General features: G+C 25.8%; 2 protein-coding genes across 30 annotated transcripts in view; one reads left to right on the plus strand and one right to left on the minus strand.

Annotated features, from left to right (window-relative positions):
- The window catches only part of LOC122714514 (calcium-activated potassium channel slowpoke), a 122,604-nt gene extending 105,140 nt beyond the window's left edge, over window positions 1–17,464 (plus strand). For 17 of the 29 annotated variants that reach the window (XM_043935896.1, XM_043935908.1, XM_043935900.1 and 14 more), the window contains 11 exons: window positions 147–179; window positions 635–767; window positions 5,657–5,716; window positions 7,265–7,661; window positions 8,204–8,387; window positions 8,718–8,813; window positions 9,246–9,382; window positions 9,543–9,655; window positions 10,664–10,825; window positions 11,347–11,440; window positions 11,829–17,464. In XM_043935896.1, coding sequence (XP_043791831.1) covers window positions 147–179; window positions 635–767; window positions 5,657–5,716; window positions 7,265–7,661; window positions 8,204–8,387; window positions 8,718–8,813; window positions 9,246–9,382; window positions 9,543–9,655; window positions 10,664–10,825; window positions 11,347–11,440; window positions 11,829–11,909 — 1,490 coding nt within the window. In that variant the 3' untranslated portion in view covers window positions 11,910–17,464. The remainder of the gene's footprint in view (window positions 1–146; window positions 180–634; window positions 768–5,656; window positions 5,717–7,264; window positions 7,662–8,203; window positions 8,388–8,717; window positions 8,814–9,245; window positions 9,383–9,542; window positions 9,656–10,663; window positions 10,826–11,346; window positions 11,441–11,828) is intronic. The other 12 variants (XM_043935895.1, XM_043935920.1, XM_043935921.1 and 9 more) reach the window with 4 other exon arrangements.
- Window positions 17,465–18,059: 595 nt separating this feature from the next.
- Window positions 18,060–21,791, minus strand: LOC122714427. The gene is made up of 2 exons (XM_043935742.1): window positions 20,697–21,791; window positions 18,060–19,589 (listed from the first exon to the last, which is right to left on the minus strand). The coding sequence occupies exons 1-2, from the start codon at window positions 21,545–21,547 to the stop codon at window positions 19,181–19,183; spliced, it is 1,260 nt and encodes a 419-aa protein (XP_043791677.1). The 5' UTR covers window positions 21,548–21,791; the 3' UTR covers window positions 18,060–19,180.
- Between the last annotated feature and the right edge of the window lie 6,181 nt (window positions 21,792–27,972).

Genomic DNA, 27,972 nt, shown 5'->3' on the forward strand with positions numbered 1-27,972 from the left:
AGTAAAATACGTTATAACGAAGGGATTTAGGTCACGATCAGCGTGGCACTGAGTAATTTTCTTAATCATTGTTGCTTTGTCTATTAGCTACGTTGAAAAAGAAAATAACGATTACATAGAAGTTAATTCTAATTTATCGATTTTAGGTGAGATCAGTCGTGACCGAGAAGATCCAAACGGTAAGTTTCAAATTGATCAAATATTCATTGAAACATTTTTTTTTTTAATAAATTGTTTAATAAAAAAGCAGAATTTTCTAAATTTTTTGCAATTTTATCATTTATATAAAAGGAGTTAAAATGTTATGCATTATTTTCAAAACATATTTTTATATCTCATTAAGTGAGATGAAAATAGATCGAACAAATAATTAATTTTATTTAATATTAATTTTTGCTGAATTAGCAAATAGAATATAATTTTTCTTTGCAACATTTAAAACATGATAAAAAATTACATAAATTTTCAAATAATTAAGTTAAACACAATCTTTAAATTAATTATTGTTATTTAAGTTAGTTATTTAAATTTTCTCAATAATTTAAATATATTCTTATCGATAATCTCGAAATATAATATTAATGAAAAATTAAAAAAATATGTATAAACTCATATCATCGTGTTTACATTATAGCGATGAGAAATCACCGGAATTCCGTTGGGATGACCATGATGAATTCAACGAAACAAGTGAATAAGGTGAAACCGAATGTGAATCGAGCGACAAATGACAGTTTATCCAGTCCAAATCAACCGTACAATCAGAGGTATTCGTTTTACTTTAAACATTTATTATTTTCTCTTCGCTATACATACGGACGTGCTTCGTCCTTGCATTCACTATTCATTGTTCACACTTTCAATCACTTCTACGATAAATGAGTCATTCAGAAGACGAATTGATCAATCATATTATTTTTGACTTTAATATTAACATAAAGATTTAAAATTTTTTACATTTTGCATTATATAGATGTATCTAAAATATTTTAAACTGTGCCAAAATGATTGGTTAATAATTTTATTCAATACTTTTTAATATTGACAATATTCAAAAATTTCTATTGTTCAAATATTCACATATACGCACACAAACACTTATATATATATTATTAAAATTTTTAAATATTTTCTATTAATAAAATTTGGAATGTAAATCAATAATAAATATATCAAATTATAATAACAATTTAACATAAGAAGAAAGATAATATTCGATTGAAATTTGAGAGTTAATCAATTTGACTTCTATGTATGGCTCAAATATCTCATTCAGAATAGTGCTTAACAACCGTGTGTGAATTTCACTACTGAGAATTAGATACACGTATTTCATTGAAAGAAAAAAAAGTGTCGTTGTGTTTTATTGTAAAATTTGATCGTATTTCACGTCTTATAAAAAAAAAAAAACACTTTTTGTGCACTCAAAGTTCAATTAAATGTGATTAATACGAACATTTATATACGAACGAATTATATACAGTGTAATTCAATTTATACATAATATGTACACAAATGTATAGTAGTTCGTGGTGAATTTTTCGACTTTTCTGTCTTTAATACGCACTTTCACTGTGTTGTACGAAGTTAAAGTTGATACTGTTTCTCTCCATATTTGCACGATTAGAACGACTCGAGCTTTTCTGTACACAACATTTTTGTAAACTATGTTGAGCGGGTTATTCAGATTGCATTAATTAATTTTTAATATATAAACATATATTTTATATTGTACATATCCACTCAAAAATCTTAGAACAGTAACAGTACTTTTAATGTGATTCGATCATTTTTATTAAAAAAAGTTATATTATGTCGACAATGGAAATGTTCGAAGAAAAAATATCGGTGATATAACATTAATATCAAAATTTTTTAATTTTTTTTTTTTAATGTAATTTTTACCTATTATTACCTATTATTTATGTAACATTTCTCATATTAAAATAAAACCAAATACAATAATTTGAATTGTATATATAAATTTATTTAATAGATGAAAAAAGAAAAATTATCATTTATTGAATTATATTATTATGTAATAATATTATTTCATTTAAAAAATTTGAATTTTTAAACTTTATTAAGGAAACAAATATCCTAAGATAATAAGATTTGTAAGAGGATGTGTATCTGTAATGATGCATCACTTTAATGAAACTTACTTTAAACTGTAATTTGAGTAACCTGATAAAACATCAAAGCAATAATTTTATACGATTTATCTCACAAAATACAAAAACACTTTCTTAATTTAAAAACTTGTATGAAATAATTTCTCATTTATACAGAGTGCACTATGATGTCAATAACACAATATTCTTTAAACAGTATCTGCATTTATTTTAATTTAATCAGCATGTTTTAAAAGTTATCATAACGTAAATGATGATAAACATTGTTATTACATAAATTTTCAACTTATTATTAATATTCTCGGTAGAGAATTTCCATGCGATCCAGAATCATTCTCATAAATTCAATCGTTTGCATTCCAATCAATTATGTTATATGTTATTTAATTTATGATTATTTTTATTGAAATAGCATATTCAAATTTATTCGTCTTATAGTTTTGTAACTTTTAAGAATTTGTTCATAATTAATATCAATTCTATTATATAATATGTCGATTTTATGATTATATGTATAAAAAAAGTCAGTTTATAAATTTTAGAAAATCATACCTGATTATTTTGCAGTAATTTATTACTTATAAATAGATAGCGGATTTTTATATAGCTGAAATTTATTTAGAATATTTTTTTTTTACAAAATTATACGTATACATAGGATATGTATCCAAACTTTTAATAAAGCAAGTCAAAATAAAATGAAAATCAAAAGTAAGAGAATTACATTTCTGTCTCCGTTTTTTAGTTATTGATAATTAAATATCGATTAGGCTACATTATCATGTATGACATTTTAAATAGCGGAAAACACAATGATTCTTAAATTAACACAGCAAAGAGCAGCTTACTTATATTTTTCAATATTATGATACCATCAATATTTATAAAATTATAAAATTATAATTATAAAATTTATAAAATTAAAGAATTATAAAATTCTTTTATATATTTATCATTTTTCGTACTATATATGTAATATATATATAATACATAAAATAAAATTAAATTCTAAAATAAAAAAAAATAAAATTCTCTATAAATTCTATTAAATTCTTCATATATTCTACATTAAGATATTGCAATATATGTAAAATTAAAAATGAAATTTCGATTTTCCACGTAAAAATCGCGAGAAGAAACTAAAAATTTTATAATAGGAAATAGAGAAAACCATGCCATTAAAGTCACTCTTTGTTTTATCCTGATATTTCAATCGGTTACCAAGATTCAATGTATTAAATATGAAGACTCAAAGCGTCCATAATACTTAAGACAGTGCGGAGATTATGAATAAGCCCGCGAGCCTCATGACCTATATTTTTTCCTGGAGATGCATACGTTTTTCCCAAGAATCATGTCTGTCACGTGTCTGAAGTTTGGAATAGGTCAGAGACGAGGTCCGAGCGAGAGACAAAGACGGAGATAATAAACGATTAAAAATTATTCTTTTCTTTACACGACGATATCTCGGAAACCGGAAATCGTATCGGCATAAATGAAAAAGCATTTTAAAGGGCAAAATTCCGCGCTTCTAATAATCTTTCATTCGTCGATTAAAAATCATTCTCTACGGAGTTATTTATAGTTTTACTAATTATTTAAAGTTTTACTAATTTTAATAGAATTTAAAGTAAATTACGTGACAAGTATATTTACTCTTGGAAAAATATTGCTTATAATGATCTTATTAATGATACGTTAAACATTTTAAATCAATTTAAAAATTATCTTAAGTTCTTTAGTTGATGTAAATTTCGATTTTTATTAATAAATATTATTCGAGTTTAATCAAAAAGTAATTTACACAATATCAAATAAAATATAGTTATTCTTTTTTTGTGATTTATACAAAGTAAACTTATATAGTAAATATATAAAATAAATATACAAAATAAATTTGAGAATCATCATGCTTTCCATTTTTTAAATTATTTTATATTCGTTTGATTTATTTTGATTTTTATTTTGTGTGATTATTTTTGTTGATTTTTAATTTTTAATAACTAAAAAACAAAATTTAAAAAGAAACGTAACTTTTTAAATTTTTAATTTTCGTTTAATTTTATTGCAAAAAAAGTTATTTTTTAAATCTTTGGACAAAGCTAGCCAAACATTCATATAAAAAATATATATATATGTTATTAGATAAAAATCCGCAATTTAAATGAAATATTAAAGTATATATATATTATAATTACTTACTGCTTCATAATCAATCTCTTTCTTTCAATATCTAAGTATATCTAAGTATGATTTTCGATTTTTAAAATATATATATTTTAAAAGTTTATATAATAAATTTATTTAGGAATATAACATTTCTTGAGTTAAAATAATTATTAAAACTAATTAATAATAATTATGCAAAATTATGAAGACAAGCATAATTTTTTTATTTCAATAATTTATTTTCTTCCCCAATTTAATACTTATACATTTATATATATATCGCATGTTAATAAATTTCATGGCAATCCATGAAGTATAAAATTATTATATTCTTTTCCTATTTTCCTTCCCCTACAATGTCTAAAGGTCAGCTTTCACCCGCACGGATAAACCGCTCATCTGTGCTTTTATAATTATTGTATACGGCTGAGTCGCGAGAAATTCCTGTGCGATAAAATCTGCTTATTATCAAATTTATTAGTCACTGTTTAAAATGAAATTAGAATAATAATAATATTTTATTCTTGATTGTTTTAATAAATATTTTTCTAAAAATATTTTTAATTAGAAATTATTACCTTATTTCAGGGTATTCTAAAACGTTGCTAACATATTTGAAAAATCATTTTAAAGAAAAAGTAGGTTGAAACAAATCATGGTTTAATTTATCTTTGTTCTCGAGATGTAAAAGATTAAATGACACAAATACAAATAATCAGATTCATTTAAGATTTATTATTTATTTTTTAAAATCAGTGTATATTAATGTAAATCAATGTAAAATATATATAATTTCAAATATATACAAATTTAATTATGATTAAAAAATCAAGATTAAAAATTAAATAACTTAAATGCATCTGATTATTTGTAATTTATATTACTTCATTCTTTATATCTCTAGATCAAAAATAAATTGATTCACAATGTACATAATATTTATTTCAAAATAACTTGTCAAATATATCAATACAATTTGTCAGTTTTAATTTAGAACATTTTGAATAAGCTCTGAATAAGTTAGTATAAACTACAAATTGCTTTTTGTAGATTTTTTGACAAGAATACAAACACTTTTTCAGGAAATTGTATAATATAATTTTTTCCTCGTAACTTTATTTCATTTCAATATCTCAAAAATAAATCATTAATCATAAATTATATTTTAATCGATGAAACATTTAAAATTTTGTAATTTGATCACTAACTACGAGAATCATTGTCATATCGCTCATAAATTCAATTTTTAATTCTATTCCTGATATTACGATTCAATGTTACTCGATGGCGAACGAAGAAAAGAGCATCTACGAATCGACGAGTCCAACGTTACGAATACCTTCTGATTCCAGATCGCAAGAGGAGTCCGCATACCCTGGCTACCATCTCGCCTACGAAGTCAAAAAGCTCATGTACGCTTTTTATTTTTACGTTAATTATCACATTAAGCCATTATGTTCTCTTTTCTACACTAATTTCGTTTTGCGATATAGAAATCTGCTTGCGAATTGCATGCGAATGTTTCATTGATTGCTTGTGTAATTAAAGCATTTATCATCATTTATATGTTTATATGTGAAATAATTTCAATATAGAAAATGAATATATAATCGATTATTTTTTATGATAACAATTATATTAATTTTTTCTTTTCAATGTGATTTCATTGTTATTCTATTTATATTTTTTTATATTTATCATAAAATATTTATTAAATTAATAATTAATGTTAATATTATTAAAAACAAAATTTTATTTATATGAAAATATTATTTTCGATTTATCTTTTTATCACGAATTTGCTCGACACTAATACAAAAAACAAATCATACATATATACAATAATATTGATAAAATATAATTAATAAGTTATATCCATTTATATAACGAAATCAAACAAAATAAAATAATATTTCTTATAAGCGTTAGATGTAATATATAATCAGTGATTTTTTTCAAAGCTGCGAAATAATAAGAAAAATTTGAAAAATACTAAAATGATATCATTAAATTAAAAAATATTCATGAACATTATTCTTTCATTAAAAGAAAAAGATAAAAAATTCTAGTATAGTCTAGTAAGTTAACTATATTTTATAATTTTATACATTCACAACAAAAATCAATTTTATAAAATGTAAGTGTTTCAAAGAACATGTATTTCAAGTGGTTCAATTAGTTTAGATATATGCGTTTGCTATAATGCTTTGTTGCTAAACGCATTACATATGTATCCAGATAGGATTTTCTGTCAAACGCTTGCGCCTAAATGTATGCTTTCAGACTAAACACAGATCACTTTCAATATTACTAGGTTTAGCAATAAGTTTGCTCTCATTCTATTAAGAAAGCTTTAAATTATTATTTTTACGTAAAATCTGTTATAATTTTCTTATACTTTTAATTTTCTCTTTTATTACATAAAATATAAAAAATAAAAAATCTAAATGTATCTGTTACTTTCATATTAATGTTTCAAATAATTTATTCCATATATCTGTATATTTGTAATTTATTCCGTATTTTATCATTCTGTCCTGTCAACAATTTCTCATTTTTCCTTAATAATAAACAAAACTTTAAATTATGTTTCTTGATTATATAATATTTATTTCATATCGATTTTTATGCATTTTATAATATTTTTAAAAATTACTATCTTTGGTCGACGATTTTTTATTGATAATATTAATTAATTAAACAATATCATTATTAACATTTATATCGCTTCTTCAACTTATAATTTTCATATTTACCCGCTTAAGCGTTTCAGGATTAGCTTAGCTATATTTACAGCTATTCAAAAAATAAAATAGCCATGGAAAATTATAAATAGATATCATACTTATATTCTAACATATTAGTACTTTGCTGTTTTAATGAAATAACATTTTATCAAGATATATATATAAACAATTGATACTTATCATTCGATAAAAAGTGAAATTTATCTTTTTTAGGCCGACGAGCAGAGCCTCGGGCGGTACGAATGTGAACAACAACGGTGGTCTTCAAGTCGGAATAGCCGACGATCAGGCAAAGGACTTCGATTTCGAGAAGACCGAAATGAAGTACGATTCAACGGGTATGTTCCATTGGAGTCCATCTCGTAACCTCGAAGACTGCATATTGGATCGTAATCAGGCGGCGATGACAGTCTTGAACGGACATGTCGTCGTATGCCTATTCGCCGATCCCGACTCGCCTCTCATCGGACTGAGAAACCTTGTCATGCCATTACGAGCTTCCAATTTTCATTACCACGAGCTTAAACACGTAGTAATAGTTGGGTCTGTGGATTATATCCGCCGCGAGTGGAAGATGTTGCAGAATCTACCGAAGATATCGGTGTTAAACGTAAGAGATATTTCTCGTTTAATTTTTTTTTTTTTTTTTTTATATCTTGAATATACCTATAAGATTTATATGTTTTAAGGTAGTACGGATGATTATGCAAATTCGAATTTTTATTAATGAAACATAAAAACTTAATTTTTGACTTGAGATTTGTTTTACTTTCAAGATATTACAATGATCATTATATTTTTGACATTTCGTGTCTCTTTGCATATTACATACATACTGCTTTGTGAATTTTTCTTTTACATTTGAATTTTCCATGAATGTATAAACAGTTCACCAGTCTGATAGTCAAAATCGGATTCTCGACTGAAAAATGAAATTATATTTATGCATTAACGAATAATGCAAGTGAATTTTATATTTGTGATTTGTGAAATTATTTCATTTGTTTAAATTAATGAATAATTTGGAATAATATTTTTCGTTCAAATGTTCAAATATTCTGTATTATAATTCTTTCTAATTTTCTTTCGAAAATTTCTGTATTAAAATTGTAAGAATGAATTTGTAATATAATTGTATCTGTATTTTTGCAGGGTTCACCATTAAGCAGAGCAGATCTGCGTGCCGTTAACGTGAATTTGTGCGACATGTGTTGTATCTTGTCGGCTAAAGTGCCTAGCAACGATGACCCCACCCTCGCCGACAAGGAAGCCATCCTCGCGTCCCTTAATATCAAAGCTATGACTTTCGACGATACCATTGGTGTGCTGAGCCAAGGTTCGTATTAGTACTAATCTTAATCTTCAACTGCTATTGTGAAATATTCATCTTCTCCAAACAAAGTCCAGACATTACAAAATTTCGTAATTTTGCTCTTAACATATATATTTGTCGAAAATCTCAGTAATTTCTAAGTTTTTAAAGATATAAGTTTATAATATCTATTATAATTTATTAAAATTTTTATTTTTTATTCGGTTATCTTCATTAAAGAATTTCACTATAGCAATTAAAGAGTTAATTTTAGAATAATAATAATTCGAATTATTAACATTTTCCTATATTCTATCGCGTATACGATAATTAAATGTTAAGTGACAATTCCAGCAAATAATGAACAAGGTAATTTGACCGCAGTTGGCAGCCCAATCGTTTTGCAACGACGAGGATCCGTTTATGGAGCAAACGTGCCAATGATAACAGGTATAACGCATCAAATTCATTATTTATTATTTTTTTAATTATCTATTTATTTATGCGTTATGTTCTATATCAAAGCTTCCTAAAATTTTATGAATCTATTTTCACGAATTAATTAAAAAATTTAAATAAAAAATATTGTTTTATCACTTTAAAATATTTCATTGAACAATATTTATTTAATTAATATATAAATTTTTTTAATTAGATATTTAACAAAATGAAGAATTTTAATAAATGTGGAGAATAAAATTTGTCGATGAATCTTTTAATATTTATAAAATTAGATATTTATTTTACTTTAATAAATAATATACTTGAAATTTTGATTAATAAATAATAGCTATTATTACGCAAAGAATATGTATATAAAAAATAGAATGATACTTTATCAAAAAATATTGATACATCCTTAAAGCTTTCTTTCTATTATAGAACTCGTAAACGATAGCAACGTGCAGTTCCTTGACCAGGACGACGACGATGATCCGGACACAGAACTGTACCTTACCCAACCGTTTGCTTGCGGTACTGCCTTTGCCGTCAGCGTATTAGATTCATTAATGTCGACGGTTAGTTGCATTCTTTGATCGTGAAAATGTTAATATTTAATAGACAATTTATCGCATATATTATCATTTATTTATCGTACATTAGGAGAAAGGTTTGACTTCGTAATTTATATCTATATATTAATTTTTTTACTTATTTTCCTTTTTCTTCTTTTGACAGACGTATTTCAATCAAAACGCGCTGACTTTAATTCGATCTCTAATCACTGGTGGAGCGACGCCTGAGTTAGAATTAATTCTTGCTGAAGGAGCAGGTTTACGAGGAGGTTATAGGTAAGATAGTTAAAATTTATTCAAATGTAGATTTAATTAATTTTTTTTATTATCATATTGTTCATTCTATATTATCCAATTATAGAAAAAAGCAATAATTATAAAATAATATAATATTTTGTATTTTATTTTGATATTAAATAGTATTAAAATATAACGTAATATTTTCTTGAAAAAATTAATAAAATATTTATTGTCTTTAACTAGCAAATATAAATAAGAAGAGCAGTAATTGTGTTACATAAAATGTTAATTAAAGCCATTAAATTTTATATTAATTTTCATCAAATGAATTTTCAGTAAATATTGCTTTTCTTTATAGTTGGACAATAAAAAGGAAATATTTAATGTCATATTTTTTTATACGATGCTATAATGTTTCATAATATCTCATATATCTTTTATTAGAATATATTATATCTGAAAATTGATAAAGCATCTATTTACAAAATCAAGAAAATAAACGATAGATTATATTTTTGCAAAAATTTTAATTTCTTGTTATTTTTATTATCGTCTGAAACAAAACATACCATAATGAATAATGAAACATCACAATATCACATAAATTTTGCAAAATATTATTATGATTCTACTAAAAGTAGGCCATTACTAAAAGTATTCATTTTACAGTAGCACAAATTATTCTGAATTATATATCAAATGAATATTTATATAAAAATTTCTATAATATGAATATATTAGTTATTTAAGCTATATAATAATTTTGGCCATGACACATATATAATATATGACATAACTGCTTAAAAAATTAACAATACATATTAATGATACATGATATATTTCATAATATTGTACAAGCTACAATCTTATGCATAATATTTCATCTATAATATCATATATAATATTTTATGACATTTTATGATACATCAATGTTCATGATATTATATAAACGATGAGACATCTTGTCCATAAAGACGAAAATATTAATATTTTTTTATTTGTAAAAGAAAAATTATGATTTATTATTTATTTCTTTATCCATAGCACACCTGATAGTTTGGCCAATAGAGATCGATGTCGAGTTGGTCAAATCGCGTTATACGACGGGCCATTAGCCCAGTATGGCGAAGGAGGCAAGTACGGTGACCTCTTTGTCGCAGCATTAAAGTCATATGGAATGCTGTGCATTGGTCTGTACAGGTACAGGTACCGGACTTTTTTCCTTCTCTCGATGGTATTTATTGGATTACACCACATGAATATTCTATAGCACACATATATATATATATATATATATATATATATATATATGCATATATATATATATGTATATATATCTTTCTTCTGAAAAATCTTTCATCTTGCTGCCATATTAATTATATTGCCATTAATTATCTTTCACTATTTCTTGTACTTACTATAACTTTTGGTTTTTTGCCGCACACTTTTGCATTTTGCGTTTTTGCGTCATAACAAATAAAAAAAAAAAAGAAGCGACGATCGTAAGTTGCCTTCATCCAACAAATACTCATCATTTTTTATGATTGTCTTTGTATCACTTATTTGTTTAGTGTTTAGTTTACTGTTGCCAGCGTTTAGTTTAGTTTTAGTTTTAGTTTTAGTTTTAGTTTAGTTTAATCGTACATATTAATGTACTTAGCTTAACAAGTAAGTTTATGTTTACGCCAAAAATAGTGTACCTCGACTAATTCTTGATACAATTTTAGGTTTCGAGATACAAGCTCATCGTGCGATGCTTCTTCTAAACGATACGTCATTACAAATCCTCCAGATGATTTCACGTTATTGCCTACAGATCAGGTATAAAAATATTATTAGAATGCAAAGATTGATAATTATTTTAATTAATCTTAAAGATTTCACGAATTTATAATTAAAATTAAAATGAATCATTCTGAAATTTAATTTTCTAAATGTATCTAAAATGTTTAAAATCATTAAATAATTTTATTAAATATTCTCTAATATTAAAATAATTTAAAGAGAATAATTTACAATCTAATAATCAGTTTGCAACTTGTTAATTCTCTATTATATTTCTCAAATCATAACTATACATACAAATAATCAAAAAAATATTTTATTTAATCTAATATATTTTCTATACAATAAGATAATAATATTATCTTTTAATATATATATAATCTTCTTATTTTTTTCTTTATTTTTTCTTCTCGATAATTTATAGGTTTTCGTGCTGATGCAATTTGACCCAGGTCTGGAATATAAGCCGAGCAGAGGAGCTCGGGGAAAAGATGATGCTTCCTGACTGTTGCTGTGTAGCGCCCTCACCGACGGACCTTATTCCTATATCTAATCATGCAAAGGAAGCCATCATGCCGCCCGTCGTCCCTAGTCTAGGTTAGCTGGCATTATGGTACGATGCCCTCAACGAATAATTATCGCAAACCCCGTCCATAGAAACGTATCATCAACACGTCCGTTTTTCCCGCTGGTTACATGTGTCACCGGTGAAAATTTCGTCGATACTTACATATAACTGATTCGGTTTTCCTCTAGTATGTCCAACAGATTTCTCTGTTCTTTGCTATTTATCGCTGCGTGATTTATTTTCACATCGTGTTCGAACATTTTTTACGTTGAGGCTTGTTTGTGATAACGAGTAGAAAAAGAAGGTAAAAAAAAAATAATGTAGAAAAAGAAAAAAGAAGCATCATGACAAATGTGAAGAGAGAAAGAAGGAAGAAGGAGGAGGAAAGAGGAATAATCTGCAAGAGGAAGAAAGAAATATAGAAACGGCAAAAGGGATACCGGGATGCGGTATGATGAAAAACGGTCCGAGGGTAGCTACACGTTAAGCTTTCTAAATCTTCGTAAGACGAAGAAATAATAACGTCTTCGAGAAGGAAGGCTGAATAAGGACTGAACGGGCTTATCTCTGAAGCGTAAAACGGTTGTGTATATCCACGCCTCTTTATGCATTCAGCAGTATACAGAAGAAGTACAGGAAGAAAACAGAAAAAGAAAAAAAAAAGATATACTTAAAACAATGCGAAGCAAAACAGCTTTAATAAAAATGCTTGAGAACATCTTCAAGGCTGATCGCTAAGGAATTGTAATCGCCTTCGCGACTTAACGTATACCATCGCTGTAGCTCATTCAGGATATGTAAATAGGTACAGAACAGGTGAATATGTTGTCATTTGACGGTAAACTATAAGCGAAAATGCGGAACGAGGAGGAAAGAGGAAGAAATACGATTATTGATTGAGATATAAATCACACTGACAGGAACTACTGTTTTGGTCCTTTCATTGTAAATGCATTGTTCACTTTGCAAAGACAGTCGTGTGTTCGTCTCCTGTATCGTGATTTTGTATCTTGCCTTGTCAGCAAATGGAAATATGTATACATATATGTACATGTATCTGTATATGCGTATGTATGTAGGTGATTCGTGCAACTAGAGCAGACAACAACTTTTATTCTGAAAATGAAAGACTTATAAGAAGTGTGATATATGATTTAGGATATTTGCAATTTTATCATTGTATATCTAATTTTATTATGATTATGTACACTTCTCTGTTCTTCTGTTCTCTTCTTGATTTATAAATACAGAAATATTGAAATAAATAGTTTATATAACACTCTATAATCAGTGTGCAAGTTCACTGATAAAGATATTTATATTATTAAATGTAATACGTGATTTTTAAACGTGATTTGCAACTTTTTTTGTAATTACATATGTATTATGCAATAAAAAGTTGATATCATATTTAATTATATAAATCTATACCAGAAAAATAAAATATTTAGCACGGTTATGTATATACACATATGTTATTTCTCTAAATGGGCTTGTAAAATATTAATCTTCTTATTCCATTATTGCAGCATTTTTACATAAATAATGAAAAAGGATTAACGATAATACAAAGCACTATATTTTCTATTTGCATTTAACGAAACAAATATAAATAAATATTATAGATAAACGTCACGATATTTCTAAAAGAAACGAATATTAATTTAGCTATTTATTTGCTAATTATGTATGTATGATATATTTTTTATTTCAATTTTTGTGTAATCAAGAAAAAGGTTATAGTCTGTTATACATGCAACAATCACCTCGTATGCTTAGTTTTAGATGAAACAATTTGCAAATGATATGTGCAGCGTTACAAAAGATAGATACGAACAGGAGTGCAGGACTATATGTAAACTTTACCTTGAGTGTCTTCTTTTGCGGCTAATGATAAAAAAATCTCAATCAAGCACTTTGTACAGATTCTATACATAAACGTGTATGCATCTATGGATGTATGTACGTATGAAGGTACGTACGTATGTATGTATCTATGTATAAATTTATGCACGTATGTGCGTATGTATGTATCTATGTATGCACACATGTATGTATGAATGTATACATCTATGCATGTATATACATACGTGTATATAATTGTATACGTATGCGCGTATCTATGTACGCGTATATACACATATTTATAAATGTGTATATACACATATTTATACATGCGTATATGTATGCACGTGTGTATGTTTGTATGTAGATATGCATGTGTGTACGCGTGTATGCATGCACGTGTGTATGTGTATATATGTATGTATGTATATGTGTGAATATATATAATAATTACGATAAAAAAACACCCTTTTCCACACAAATTGAATATTAATCGACTATGTATCGATATGGCTAAATATACGTTATAAGTATATATGCACATATATATGTATACATAGACACTCTCTTTTATATATTTTTATGAAACTCACGAGTGTGTACATACGAACGTACATATGTGTACATACATCCATATACGTATACACGTATGTATGTATGTATATATGTCTGTATGCATGTATATGTATATATATGTATGTATGTAAAAAAAAACAAACAAACAAATGGATCAAATAAGATATATACATACAAAATATACATAAAAAAAAGATAAGAAATACACAGATACACCTATACACAAATACTTCTTCCTTGCTCTTTCCCCCACTCCGCCCCAACCCCCTTTTTTCTGTCACTGTACATGACTGAAACACGCACACGTAATGATATAACATACGAGAGAGAAAAAAAGTAATACGTACGAGTGCATGTAATATGGCAACACAATCACACACGGTATGGATTCACAGATACACATGCATTAAGATACACATGCGTGCACACACGCGCATTCTCTCTTTCTTTCATGTACACGCGCGCAGCGCACATGCATAGACACACACACACACACACACACACACACACCACATGCACACACAATAGAAAAAAAAGTGATATTACATCGACGAAATGCGTGAGAAGAAAGAAGAACGGGGGGAGAGAAAAAAAAAAGGAAACCAGGGGAAACGATTCGCGCGTGCGGAAGTAAAGTAACACGGGGAGTGTAAAGGAAATGGAAATATCGTGTGATCCGACCAATATGATATACGTTGAAAAAAGCATCGGTTTCTGTGCTCGATCGTTAAAATTCAGACTAACTTACGGGATAATAATAAAAAAAAAAAAAAATGTGCAAATGGGACGCAACGGATCGATATTAACGGGGAGAAGAGAGAATACAAAAAAGTAGCTGTGGTAGACGCTGCCGTGTATCGCGATTACGAGTCGCCGCCGCCACCGCCATTGCTACTGTTTGCAATATATCCATATGCACTATTCACTGCCACTGCAGTTCGTGTTATATCGTTGTATATAACTTTCTATGTATGGCTCGATTAAGGCGAGAAGGGCCGGTGAGGCGTGCGAATCGGATAGCTTGATGAATGTAAAAAAAAAGAAAAAAAAAAAAAAGAAGATTATAATAACTAAACATCAGCAATGTACAGCATCAGCCGCAATAAGTGTCATTCGTTGCTCCTGATTTCCAAGTATTTTTTCATTTTTTTTTTTTCTATTTTTGATTTTTTGTTATATTACTTTGTATCGATCCGCGATACGAAGAATGTCGATCGATCTCTCTCTATTTTTTAATCAATGTCAAAATCGATATTTAAATGCGCTCCTTTAATCGATTGCGAATTTAATGTTATGATAACGATAAAAATGAATGATTGTCAATGAGTCGCTTTCGGCTTTCTTATTCTTCTCATATCGATCGAATAATAGCAAACGAAGATTTAGTTTTATTTCAAATATCGAGTCAATTATATGATCAACTGATTATCGATTTTTCTTACTTAATTATAAAATTTCAAATGCTATATATTTTTTTTTTGTGTTCGTATCGAGACATGATATCGAGACATATTATCACGATAAAGTTAAAATTATCGAAATATTATAGTAAATTTCAAAAATTAATAAAGAATAAATAAAGCTGAAAGTGAGTCACAACTAGCTATGAAAAGCGAACGAAAATCACATTTCCAATGATTAATTACGAAACTTCTCTTATATGTTATTGTTATCCTCTTCGCTATATGGACAGTACTATTCTTTTTCTCTTTTCCAAACTGACCACTTTGCATCGGACTTCGAGGAATCTTTTAAACAATGAGAACCGTAACAAAGAACGATCATAATTGTAATGAACTCTTTCTACTACTTCATCGGCAATTCCACGATGAAAATTTCATAAAAGAAAAAAAAAGGAAACGGGGAAAAAAAAGTATCGAAACGCAAAAGACAGATTAGATTCGTTTATTGATTTGATAAAAATTCGATTTCTCGAGGAGCGAGCATAAAATATCTTAAAGGACGAAAGAAACGCATATTTTATAAAATAAACAAATTACAATTCGTAATCGAACAATCTTGTTTTTTGAGGAGAAAAGTTTGTTCGTAAAAGTCAATTCTCATATAATTGTTTGACGAATTTAGCGGCTTTTAGAATCGCGTAAATCAAGATGGAGGACTCTCGATGACCCTGCCTCGCCTTGATGCGATTATATAATGAAAACAAAAGTTTGCGCGTTAGATTTTGTGGAAATCGTTCGTTAAGTGATTAAAAAAAAAAAAAAAAAGAAATTTGTCGGAGCCTTGTGTAGAGTTTTAGATGATTGGTCGAGATTTGCGTCGCGTGGGACAAGCCAGGCAGTAGAATTTTTACTTGATAAAAGGGTGAATATTTCTTGAATTCTTAATATTTATTATTTTTTCCCTTTAAATTACAGTTATACACATTTAGTTCGAGTTTTTACGTAAGAAAAATAAATGATTATTTTTTTATACTTATTATTTCATTCACACACATACACATACACACAGACAGATACACATTCTCTCTCTCTCTCTCTCTTTCTCTCTTTCTCGAAAAGAAACTGGTGCCTGGCTACTCGCGAGATACAAATTATTCATGCACTCTCTTTAATAATTAAATCATGCACCGATTCAATCGATATCATCACCCGTAATCGTATTTTCGTGCGTCGCACGGATACACGTGGCGCATTTGTGTGTATGTGAGACGTGTGTATCTAAACGAAATATATATATATGTAATATAATTATATATTATAAATAATTATATTACATATATACATACAATTAACGTTAAAAGAAAAAGAAAAAAAAGGAAAAAAAAACAAATCGAACAAAATACCAAAATGATTCGAAATATATATGGAAATTATAAAATGTATAAAGAGAGAAAAAAAAAATTAAGGCGCGCTGAGCGTACGCCACCTTCGATGCCTCATTGACCTCATCTAATGCTTTTTTATCTGTACATTTACAATTTGTGTACCAATGAGGAACGTTGTTTAATCATGTTGTTGATGTTATTGTTAAAGAATGAGATTCAATATTGTATATAACTATATATTCATTATAATTGATGATATAAATAATTATATACATAAAATTAAGCTTTTGAGTTTTTTTATACCTTAGTGCTTGAATTTATTTTATGTAATTGATATAAAAAAAAGAGAAATAAACACAAATATAGAATATATTAAAAATTCAATGTCTTCTTAAAATAAAATTACCATTTGTTTAAAAGGAAACTGTACAATTTTTATTCTTTGAAATATTCGTCATTACTTTCGTAACTTTGTTTTCGAAGTTTTAATAAAAAAAAAAAAAAAACTTTAAGGTAGTGAAAATATCAATGCTTTTTTGCGTTTTTCCTATTTTTAAAAATAGATATTTGTCAAATAATTTTGAAACGATTTAAATAAATTTGATAAATCTAATGAACTATCTTTACCATTTGTCAAATTCAATATTAATCGATTCATAGTGATTTGCACTGATAGTTTAAGATGTTAATTAAGTTGTAATAGTTATAAATTAGAATTATAAGTGACTTAATATAAAAATACTAAATTATTTTCTTAATGTAAAATTATAGATTTTTTAGATTTATAAGATTAATATTAATTAATTCGTAAGAATATTATCTTTAAATAATTGATTTTTATAGATAAAAATAAATATAAAAATTAATACACAAAAATGTTGGTTGAAATTTTAAATTATAATTTATTTAATTATAAGTAATTAAAGTTTGTTTTGAACCAAGTGAGATGGAGATAGAATGAGATATCTTAGCTTCATCAGCGCCATCTCTATCTCACTACACATATATCTATCTCACTTCATCCAATTTAAATCTTATATAACTTAATAAATATGCCTTAATTAATAATTTTACATATAAGCTTTTATATTTGTTTCGATTTCTAGAATTTATCCTGCAAAGATGTATCATGAATATATTATATTAATGCCTTATATTTAATAATTATTTATAATTTCTTAATATTTAAAATTTTAAGTTAGTATTTAAAAAATCAAGTACAATTTAGTTTCAGCATATTTTGTTTATTTTAATAACAATGAAATAACTTTTCACATTAACTATTATTATAATAATAATAGTAACGATTTTAAATTAAATCCTTCCATCAAGCACGTTTCATTTGTACAATTTAATTCAATCAATGTCAAGTGTTGATTCGGTCGATAACGTATTCATTGAATCTAATGATATATTACTTGTGATGAAAAAAATAATTACAATTTTCAAACGTATCATTCGTATAATTGTAAAATAATTTTTTCATTGAATATTAACGATTAAATATATATACAAAATATCGAAATATTAAACAATTCCAACAAATGTTAGTCACAACAAATGTTAATCACAATAAAAACAAAATAAATATCTACTAAATAATTCCTAATTTTTTTATAAAAATAAAAGACAATCGTTCGTCTAATATTTCACTTGATTATAAATAAAATAATGGAAAGATATAAAAAAATTAATCTAACGTCGAGACAGAAACTATAAAAAGCCAAAAAATCATCGTGATCATATTCCTACCGCTTTAAACATCGAAAATAAATAAACAATTAGTGTCAACGATATTTTTCTTTGAATAGAATGTGATTTGTTAACATATTTATTATTTGAATCAATCGTGTTATTTCTTCAGTGTTTTATGTACTTCTCCCTATTCTTGCCGCTTACTTTCCAAGTTAGCGACTAGTGTTGATGCGTGATCTCTGATATTCTACAGTGATAAAAATTTCTAATTTCCATTTGTATCGATTCGATTCGATCGATCTCTTTAACCAGCAACATGATCGTATAATTCTAGCAGGGTATCCATTATTCTGTCACGGTATTGAGGTACGTGTTTCATTTGTTCGCAAAGCAAAGGTGTTCTGTCCACGTAGAGAATGTTTTCCAGAAGTTCTGGCTCGTTTAAGAAATACTTGTTGACAGCTGCGGACTCCAACAACATGATCGGTATGTTCAACACACCATGAATGATGCACATTACACGTAAATCCTCAATGGATTCTAAGAACTCGTCCCAGGGGAAAACGGTGGAAATGTCCAAACCAGCTTCCTCCAGAGCCTCGGTCATTGATTCGTGATAAATCTTGAACAACTCTTTGCCGTGTTTCTCACGCAGTTGTCGCATCGTTGTGAATTGGAGGAAACAAAGAATGTCGTGAGCTGGTGGATTGTATCTGAACAGAAACAATATTTATCAGATATAGATGGATGGATCATCTATGGTTTTTTTTTTAGATTCTATCTGAAATTTTATGAAATTTTTGAAAAACTCTTGAAATATCTATATGTAATAGTTTTTTTTTCTTCTTTTTTGTGTCTTGTTAAGGATTAAAATTTTAATAAATTTTAATTTTTGAAATTCTTCAAAGTTAATTTCGTTGTCAGAAAATAATAGCGAAAAATTTTTATAATTTTTTTTTTTCTAAATGAAATGATAAACTCGAGCTAATAAAAATGTCTAATGTCTGAATTCAAATTCAATTGAATCATTATTATAGTTAAACAAAAATAATATTTCTGTAAGTTTTAGAATTTAAATTTTTTTGTATTTCAGATAATTTTGAAGTTTCTAGATTTTAAATAATTTCTATTTATTAAATATGTTTTGAAATTTACAGTTTCTTAAAAATAAAATTATTTATATTAATTAATTAAAATCAATTTTAATTTAGTCTTTTTTCTATTTTTTTATATAATTATTTTATTAATTTTATCTATCTATTTTATTTTGAAACATGCATAAATTTAATGAATTTTCTAACAAATGTTATATACAATAACCATCATACAATGTATTTTTTTATTTAAAGTTTCATTCTCGAACAATCAAGGCTTATTAAATAAACTTTGTAAAAAAATTACAAAATTTTATACTACGTTTTTTTTAACTATTTTTACATTTAGAATTTTCTATCGATTATTAACTTGTATTTAACTGAGAAATTCTTTTATATTTGACAAATTTTTAAATTTAATTTTTTAAAAATCAAGATTTCAAATGCAAAAATTTTGTTTTATTTTTTCACGTAATCATTGCCTTTCTAATTATAAAATAATTATTACATATTCTAGTTCATTTCTTAATCTGTGAGAATATTATTAAAATATTATAAACAATAAAAATCATTTTTTGATATTATCAATTCGATGAAAAATTATCATTGAAATATTATCGTTGAAATCTAATTAACTTTAAAAGATATTTATTAGTCACAATTAATTCAAAAACACAACAGTTTCACTCAAAATTAATCTTTTATAAACGATACATTATGAATTACCTGGCAAGTTGAAAATCGATAAGGCAACATTCCACAGGTTTCTCATCAATGTCGTACTTGAACAAAATGTTATTTGCCCATAGATCGCCATGGCATAATACGTTTTTGTGCTTCATAGACGGCAACAATTTGTTGGTATGATCGGCACACAAGTCATTAACCTTCTTGCTGAACGTTTTCCGTTGCTCCTCGTCCAACTCTGGTATCAAGTCTATCAATGAAACGATACCTTTTACGGCGGCGTCGAACGTGGCCTTGGCGCGGCCATCCTTCAGAGGCCACAGCGTTTCTTGCATGCAATGAGAGTATTTGTCGTGTAGACTCTTCTGATATAATTCCTCGAAGATCAATGATTTCGCGTGAAATCTTGCCAATGTTTTCATCAAAATCTTGCAATGCTCGAAATCGAACGGCTTGAACTTGTCAGTCATCTCGTAACCGCAATGGGCCATATCTTCCAGTACGATCACGTCGTCCTCCAGGCCAAGGAAACACTCTGGAATGTATCTTTTGTCCGGACCGTCCAATACCTCTGGGAATACCGTAGTGTAAAGAGCAACCTCCTTCTTGAAAGCACCGTAATTTTGAATGAAATCGTATAGGGGACTGGTCATCGGTGGTGGCAATTTCGTGAAGAAGTTGATGTTCCTCGTTTCCAATGGTGATTGAGGAGAAGCGACAGTTGCTTTCAAGGTGAAATATTGGCCCATGAAACCGTTCACCTCGTCTATGGGCACCACTTCGTAAGTGATCAACGAGAAATCCTCCATCGAATCTTTATGAAGCTTCTTGCGAATTATCTCGAAGCATTCCTCGTCTTTAAGTATTTTCTGCGTGCTTAGATTACGCATTCTATCTTTTTTTTAATTGCTCTCTATACTTGATCCTCGAGTATCTTTCTTGTAGTAGTAAATATTTTTTTTGAGTTATGATATGGATGGGAGCTTCGATTCTTTCGGTGCACGATCAGCCCGTGGAATGGAAATGTCTCTCTTTTCCCTCTTATATTTGTAATCTACCACGATCGCGTACAATGGAATGATAAATGTTTCGTTTAAGTTTTTTTACGATCTTTTTTTTTTTTTNTTTTTTTTTTTTTTTACGCGATACAGCTAATCCACGCCGAGATATACGATCAAGAAATGAAACAACTTACGAAGGGGCGCAAAGCCTTGTTTCTCTGGAGAAGATGCCCGCTTCGAATTAATCCCGTTCAAGATCAAGATATCTTTATATATATATTGACGAAGAGACGTGTGTCACGTGTACATTACGTACGATAAATAATAGCGCGTGTGTCGCGCTATTTTCTCTTTTATTGACACTGATTGAGGCTAATATTAGACACGTTACAATGAAGCATATACCGCATAAATGCATGTAAATGGATCTGATGGCTCCTTATTGACACTATTCGCGATGGATCGATACGAGGGCCATATGTGCAAGAATTGTGGACGGGGCGGAAACGAATCGTTGAATAATATTGAATATTGAAACGATGAGACAGTGGGCTCGGTTTTCATTTTGATTATTAAATAGATATGACTGCCTGTTTGTGGTCACGTGTATCGACAACATCAGGAGAACGAAGTCACGTTTCGCACGTGACGGTGATCTAGTCAACCACCTCTGGTCTTTGCACTTTGAATTGATCACGCGCAGGATTGAGCTTTTTTTTATTTGAGATAAAAATAGCGGATAAAAAGGGATAATTAATTCGAATGGGTCTTTGTTTGTTGAGGCAAAGATGTGTTTGTAAAATAAATTTTAAAATCTCATTCGGAGAGTAAACGATTTGTTCATCGATTGTTTGTTATTATTTCAAGTAATGATAAGGAATAACGAAGTTTCTTGTGCATGTAAAAGACGCAGATTTCATTTTAGATTAGGAATCGAGGAATTCAAGAACTACGCAGGAAAAGTTGTTTTTTTTTAGGGAATAAAAATTTGATCAAGAAAAAATGTTTTTATAATTTTGAAATGAAATTATTAAAATATTAAATTAAAATATAAAATATTAAATAATTTATTTTTCGAGTATATTAATATATTTAAATAATTTAAGATAATATAATATATATATAAAATAAAACTAATAAAAATTTTAATTATTATTCAAATTAAAATTTATTTCGATAATGCCCAGACTTGATTATTTCAAACAACAAATTTTTGACAAATTGTATCAAACAATTAATTTATATGTTAAATTTTTTAATAAAGAAAATATGCTAATTTATGATTTTTTTAATTTAAATTTAATTAATTAATTTTTAATTAATTTAATTTTTTTAATTTAAATAATTTCATTATTTAAAAATAAATTGATAATAATTTAGTAATACTATAATATTAACTATAAGAATTTTAAAAAAATATTATATTCCTAATATTTGCAATTATCTCGTTTCTTTTCTCATTCGTTTTTCTTTTTAAATTACTTCTCTAATAGTAATAGTAATTATTTTTTTATTTTTACCTACTATTTTTCACGAATATGAATATAATTTTATTATTATATTTAATATTTAAAAATGATTATGGTTATTCAAAATGAAAAAAATTATTAAAAACTATTATTAATTAATATAAAATTTTGCTATAATAAATTTTATCAAAATATAATAAATTATTAGATTAAATTTGAAATAGAATAAAATTTCTTGTTAATGCATGAAACATTGATGCATTTATTATCATATTATATATCCATATAACATATAATGAACTAAAGATTGTTTAAAGATCATAATATGTTATCTTGAAATCAACTATAATATTATATAATCAAAATTGCATTTTGCTATTTGAAGAAATCAAAGTGATTTTAATTTTTTAAAACTTTTCTAAATAATTTTAAATACTGCAATTCCTAGATGATTTATCACCAAATTCTATCTCAAACGTTTTTTTCATCAGATTATTGAAAAAGTTTATCAATTAAAAATCTTATATATACAATAAATTAAAACAAAAAGCAAACAAATTGTTTCTTATAATTATTATTATTTTTTAGATTCAATGAAATAAACTGTTTCAACTATTGAATTTTTAAAAATATATTTTCATAATTTAACCTTGCCATTAGTTTCATTTAAAATGCATGAAAAAATCGGTATGCATAGTTTTATTACGCTGTTGTATTAGTTTGAACTAATTTTTTTAAAAGACGCAATAGCGTTATAACTAACGTGTAATACGAGTGTATAAGTATCAAAGTCAGGGACAATTCACTAAAGTTTTCCAATTCACTAAACTATCACTTATTGCCAATGAATATTAACTCTAAGAAAACTGGCCGCAATTCCTGTTAATTGAAATATCATCCAAATGATTTCTTAAGATGAATACCAGCAATTTTCCTAGTTAATCTTAATTGAATTTAGTATCTCTTATTCCATCGAAACGAGTGTCTATTAATTCGACCTTTTCTCGTCTTACGAAAGTACAATCGCTTTGTATCAATTTAATTATTAACAATTGCATATATGTTTCATTTAAAATGCATGCAAAATAAAATAAAATCAAAAAATCAAAAAAAATTGTTTAATAAATAAATTAATAATAATGATTTTTTATTAATACTTATATTTAACACACTAATTCATAAAATAAATCAAATTAAAATTAACAATCGACATTTTTATACAATCGACATTTTATCTAATCTTATATTTGTTTTGCCTAGAATCGATCGTTTAAAAGTGTATTATAAATGTATCAACATCCTGAATATATGTATATCTTTTTCAAGGATAAAGTGAATATAAGTAGTTTCTATATTGTCCGTAATAAATCGCAGATGGCGTAAAAAACACTCTCTTTCGAAGTCGGTATTTCAGAACGTAAGATATTAAATCCTGTAAGATTTCATATCTATATTGATATTTTAAAATTTATAATGTTTTATTTATAAATGATATTATTTATAAAAGTATTTCATTCTTTTAATTTATCGAATAACAGCGATGTTAACCATCATGTAAATATAAAACAAAATTTAATAAGAAAAGAATTTTAAAATAGTGTTATATTTATGAAACTTTATTGATGTTTATTAGGATTTATATACTTTATTCAACAAGATGAGTTTATTAGGATTTATATACTTTATTCAACAAGATGAGTTATTCAACAACATAAATAGACAAATCAAATTATATGATAGACGTTGCAATTTCAGTTATTGGTTAATGAATAATAATTATTATAACTATATAACTAATAATTAATATTAGTATTAGAATCGTTGATATGTTAATATTCGATAATGTTAGTTAACTGTTGCTATACTGATTGCTTATTTTTATGAAAATTAACTATATTTATTATTTCAATATTAGAAGCAATGTTTTATATTAAATGTCGAATAATTTCATAAATAAATTAATATATTTAAAAAAAAAGTAGTTTTTTATTTTGTACTTCAAGATTAAATTCGATACTAATTCTTCTAAATTTTGATTACATGGTTTTGTTTATGCTTGCTGATTCTTTTCAATGATCAATATGCATATTCATTTAAATATATGCAGTACAATATATCATGAAACTATACTACATTCATCGATTCAAATTATTGCAAATATGAATTACATAAATAATAAAAATCTTATTTACGAATGTATTACAAATATAAACATATTATCAACAATAAATAAAGTATTAACAAACATAAGTCAGTTATAAAATAAAAATTTCTCTATAATTAATTAAAAAAAATAAACTAAAGATCATATATAAAAAACATATATAAATTCTATGTATAGAACATATTTAAAAATATAAAGTATTAAAAATTGTATAAAAATAATTATTAAATATAAATTGTTTTATTATTTTAAATATTTCAAAATTTTATATCAAATAATCAGAATTTATTATATGTTTTTTTATATATTTAATTTATGTAAAATACATATGATATTCAAATAATATACAAATAATATTCATAAATTTTTGAATAGTGAGCAAAATGACGTTTAATTAGTGATTTAAAAGTAAAATTATTTTTCATAATTTTATAAACAAAAAATAAAAAAAAATTTACATAAAATTTTATGATTTGTATTTATTCACTAATATTTATTATCTAAACTGTGCTTATTTTTAGAAAAAAAAATATATTTATTTTCTCTTCTGCGAAGTATTTAGTTAATATTATCATAATTAGTTTAATCAACAAAACTTGTTTTGTCTAGTTTCTAAACTCGTTTTGATAAACTTGCAATAAAATAATTATAACATGAAAATTTATTAAAAGTCAAAACTATATTTTTTGAATTGATAAACATAATATTTTTTGAATAAGTAAAAATTTAAGCATTTTTCTGATAAATAATTTTTAATGAAATGTAAATTTAAATAATAAATTTAATGGAAAATTTTTTAAAATAATAAAATAAAAAAAAATTATTTGTACAATTTGAATATATTCTTTGTAAAGAAAATCGTTTTGTTTTATAATTTTCGAGGAATTTCATATATAAACTTATTCTTTTTTTTATTTATTTTTTTAATTATTATCATCATTTTGAGTATAAGTTTTAAAAGAAGAGTCTTTTAAAAATAATTTTATTTTTTAACACGATGATTTGTTAATGTTTTTTTATTTGGAGAATTGTTACCAAGTAAAGTAATCCTTATTACTTATAATATTTTCTTCTATGTATTTTTGACATTAGATAATTCTTTTCTGAGGCGTCGATAAATAATAATTTTTCATTTTAGATTAAAAACCTATAAATGTCTAAATAATGAAGAATGTTCAATTAAAATCGTTGTAATTGATATTTATTTCATTATGATTGTAAATATTCCTCAATTACCACAGATACAAAGGGCATTTCTTATTAATATTCGTAAGAGAATGACACAATTTCAAGCATTTTAATAAAATAATTCTGAAGAACATGTCATTTTTTCATTTTTCGATGTCTCATGAGAAATAATTTATTTAAAAATTTTCATTTTCTTCATAATTTATCGCAATTTCTTATCTAGAATGAAGGAATAAACAGAATGAAGGAAATATTTTAAATAAATATTATTAAATTCAACCACATCATTAAGTAACAATATTTAAATACATAATAACAAATTAATGTATTATTCCATAAAAAAATAAAATTGAAGTTTTTTATTTATCTATTTCATATTGTATTAAAAAATTTATATTCAAATTGTATTAAAAATAATTAATCCACCATTCTATTTAATTAAGAAAAATTAATACTTGCAATATTTTTAATTTAAATACGAAAAGTTTTCATATTTTGTATATCTCTCACCCTATATTATGCATATATGTATAAAAGCACCTCCTTTTAAAATACGTGAGAAATAAGAAAAAAAATGAAACATATTTTATATTTCACACGCATCCAACTGATTGCCATACTATCCCATACATACATATGGGCGTTTGATGAGATGGACTTTGTATAGCAATTAAGAACGTCTGCCTGCGATAATTTCAACTTTTCCGTCTCCTTTTCCACTATTTTTCTGTAGCTATTACTACAAGTAATTTTTATGTCTCCCCCTCTACTATGATGTTGTAAGTATTTTTAATGTCTATATCTCAATATAAACTATATGTCCAAATATGAAATTTGCAAAAGAAAGAATAGAAAATATATTCTGAATTAAATTCTGTATTTAAAGTATTAGAAAAATTTGGAAATGATCGTATTCATTAATTTCTTAAACTTGAACTTATTATTTAACATAATGTTTTATATTATTATTACATAGCAATGTTTATCTTCGTTATTTAACAATAGATAATTAGATACAAATTTCTTTTTTTGAAAATTTTTCTAATTAAACAAAGATAATGATTCCAATTTTTCAACTAATTTTTTAAAAACAGCATTTTTTAATACTTTTATCAAATCTTTAATAATATTATTATTCAAAATTAATATAATATAATAAAATTAATATATTAATTAATATAATATAATAAAATTAATATAACATGTATAATTACATTATAATACTCTATGACAATCAATCATAATTATTAAAATTTAAAATTATAAAATTCTTAATTTAATGAAATACATATATATTCAGTAGTATAGTATATAAAGTACGTATATATAATTAAAAATTAATGTAAAAATTAGATTCTTCCAAATTGATCTAATATCTATTAATGAAATCTTTCTATGAATAATACATCTGCCTCGTATTTATAGCAACGATTACCTATATATTGCTCTGTTCTTCGCGTGTATACACTACAGTAAACGTAACCTTAAATCTA

The sequence above is a fragment of the Apis laboriosa genome, unplaced genomic scaffold (assembly GCF_014066325.1).
Source record: "Apis laboriosa isolate Shangri-la unplaced genomic scaffold, ASM1406632v1 scaffold30_cov140, whole genome shotgun sequence".
Classification (NCBI taxonomy): Eukaryota; Metazoa; Arthropoda; class Insecta; order Hymenoptera; family Apidae; genus Apis; species Apis laboriosa.

What these genes read in the sequence shown, in the direction of transcription:
- LOC122714427 (XM_043935742.1), bottom strand. Translation starts at nt 21,547, where the DNA reads ATGCGTAATCTAAGCACGCAGAAAATACTTAAAGACGAGGAATGCTTC. An exon ending in ATCGATTTTCAACTTGCCAG is followed by an intron (nt 19,590 to 20,696) that starts GTAATTCATAAT and finishes GTTTCTGTTCAG; the next exon opens with ATACAATCCACCAGCTCACG.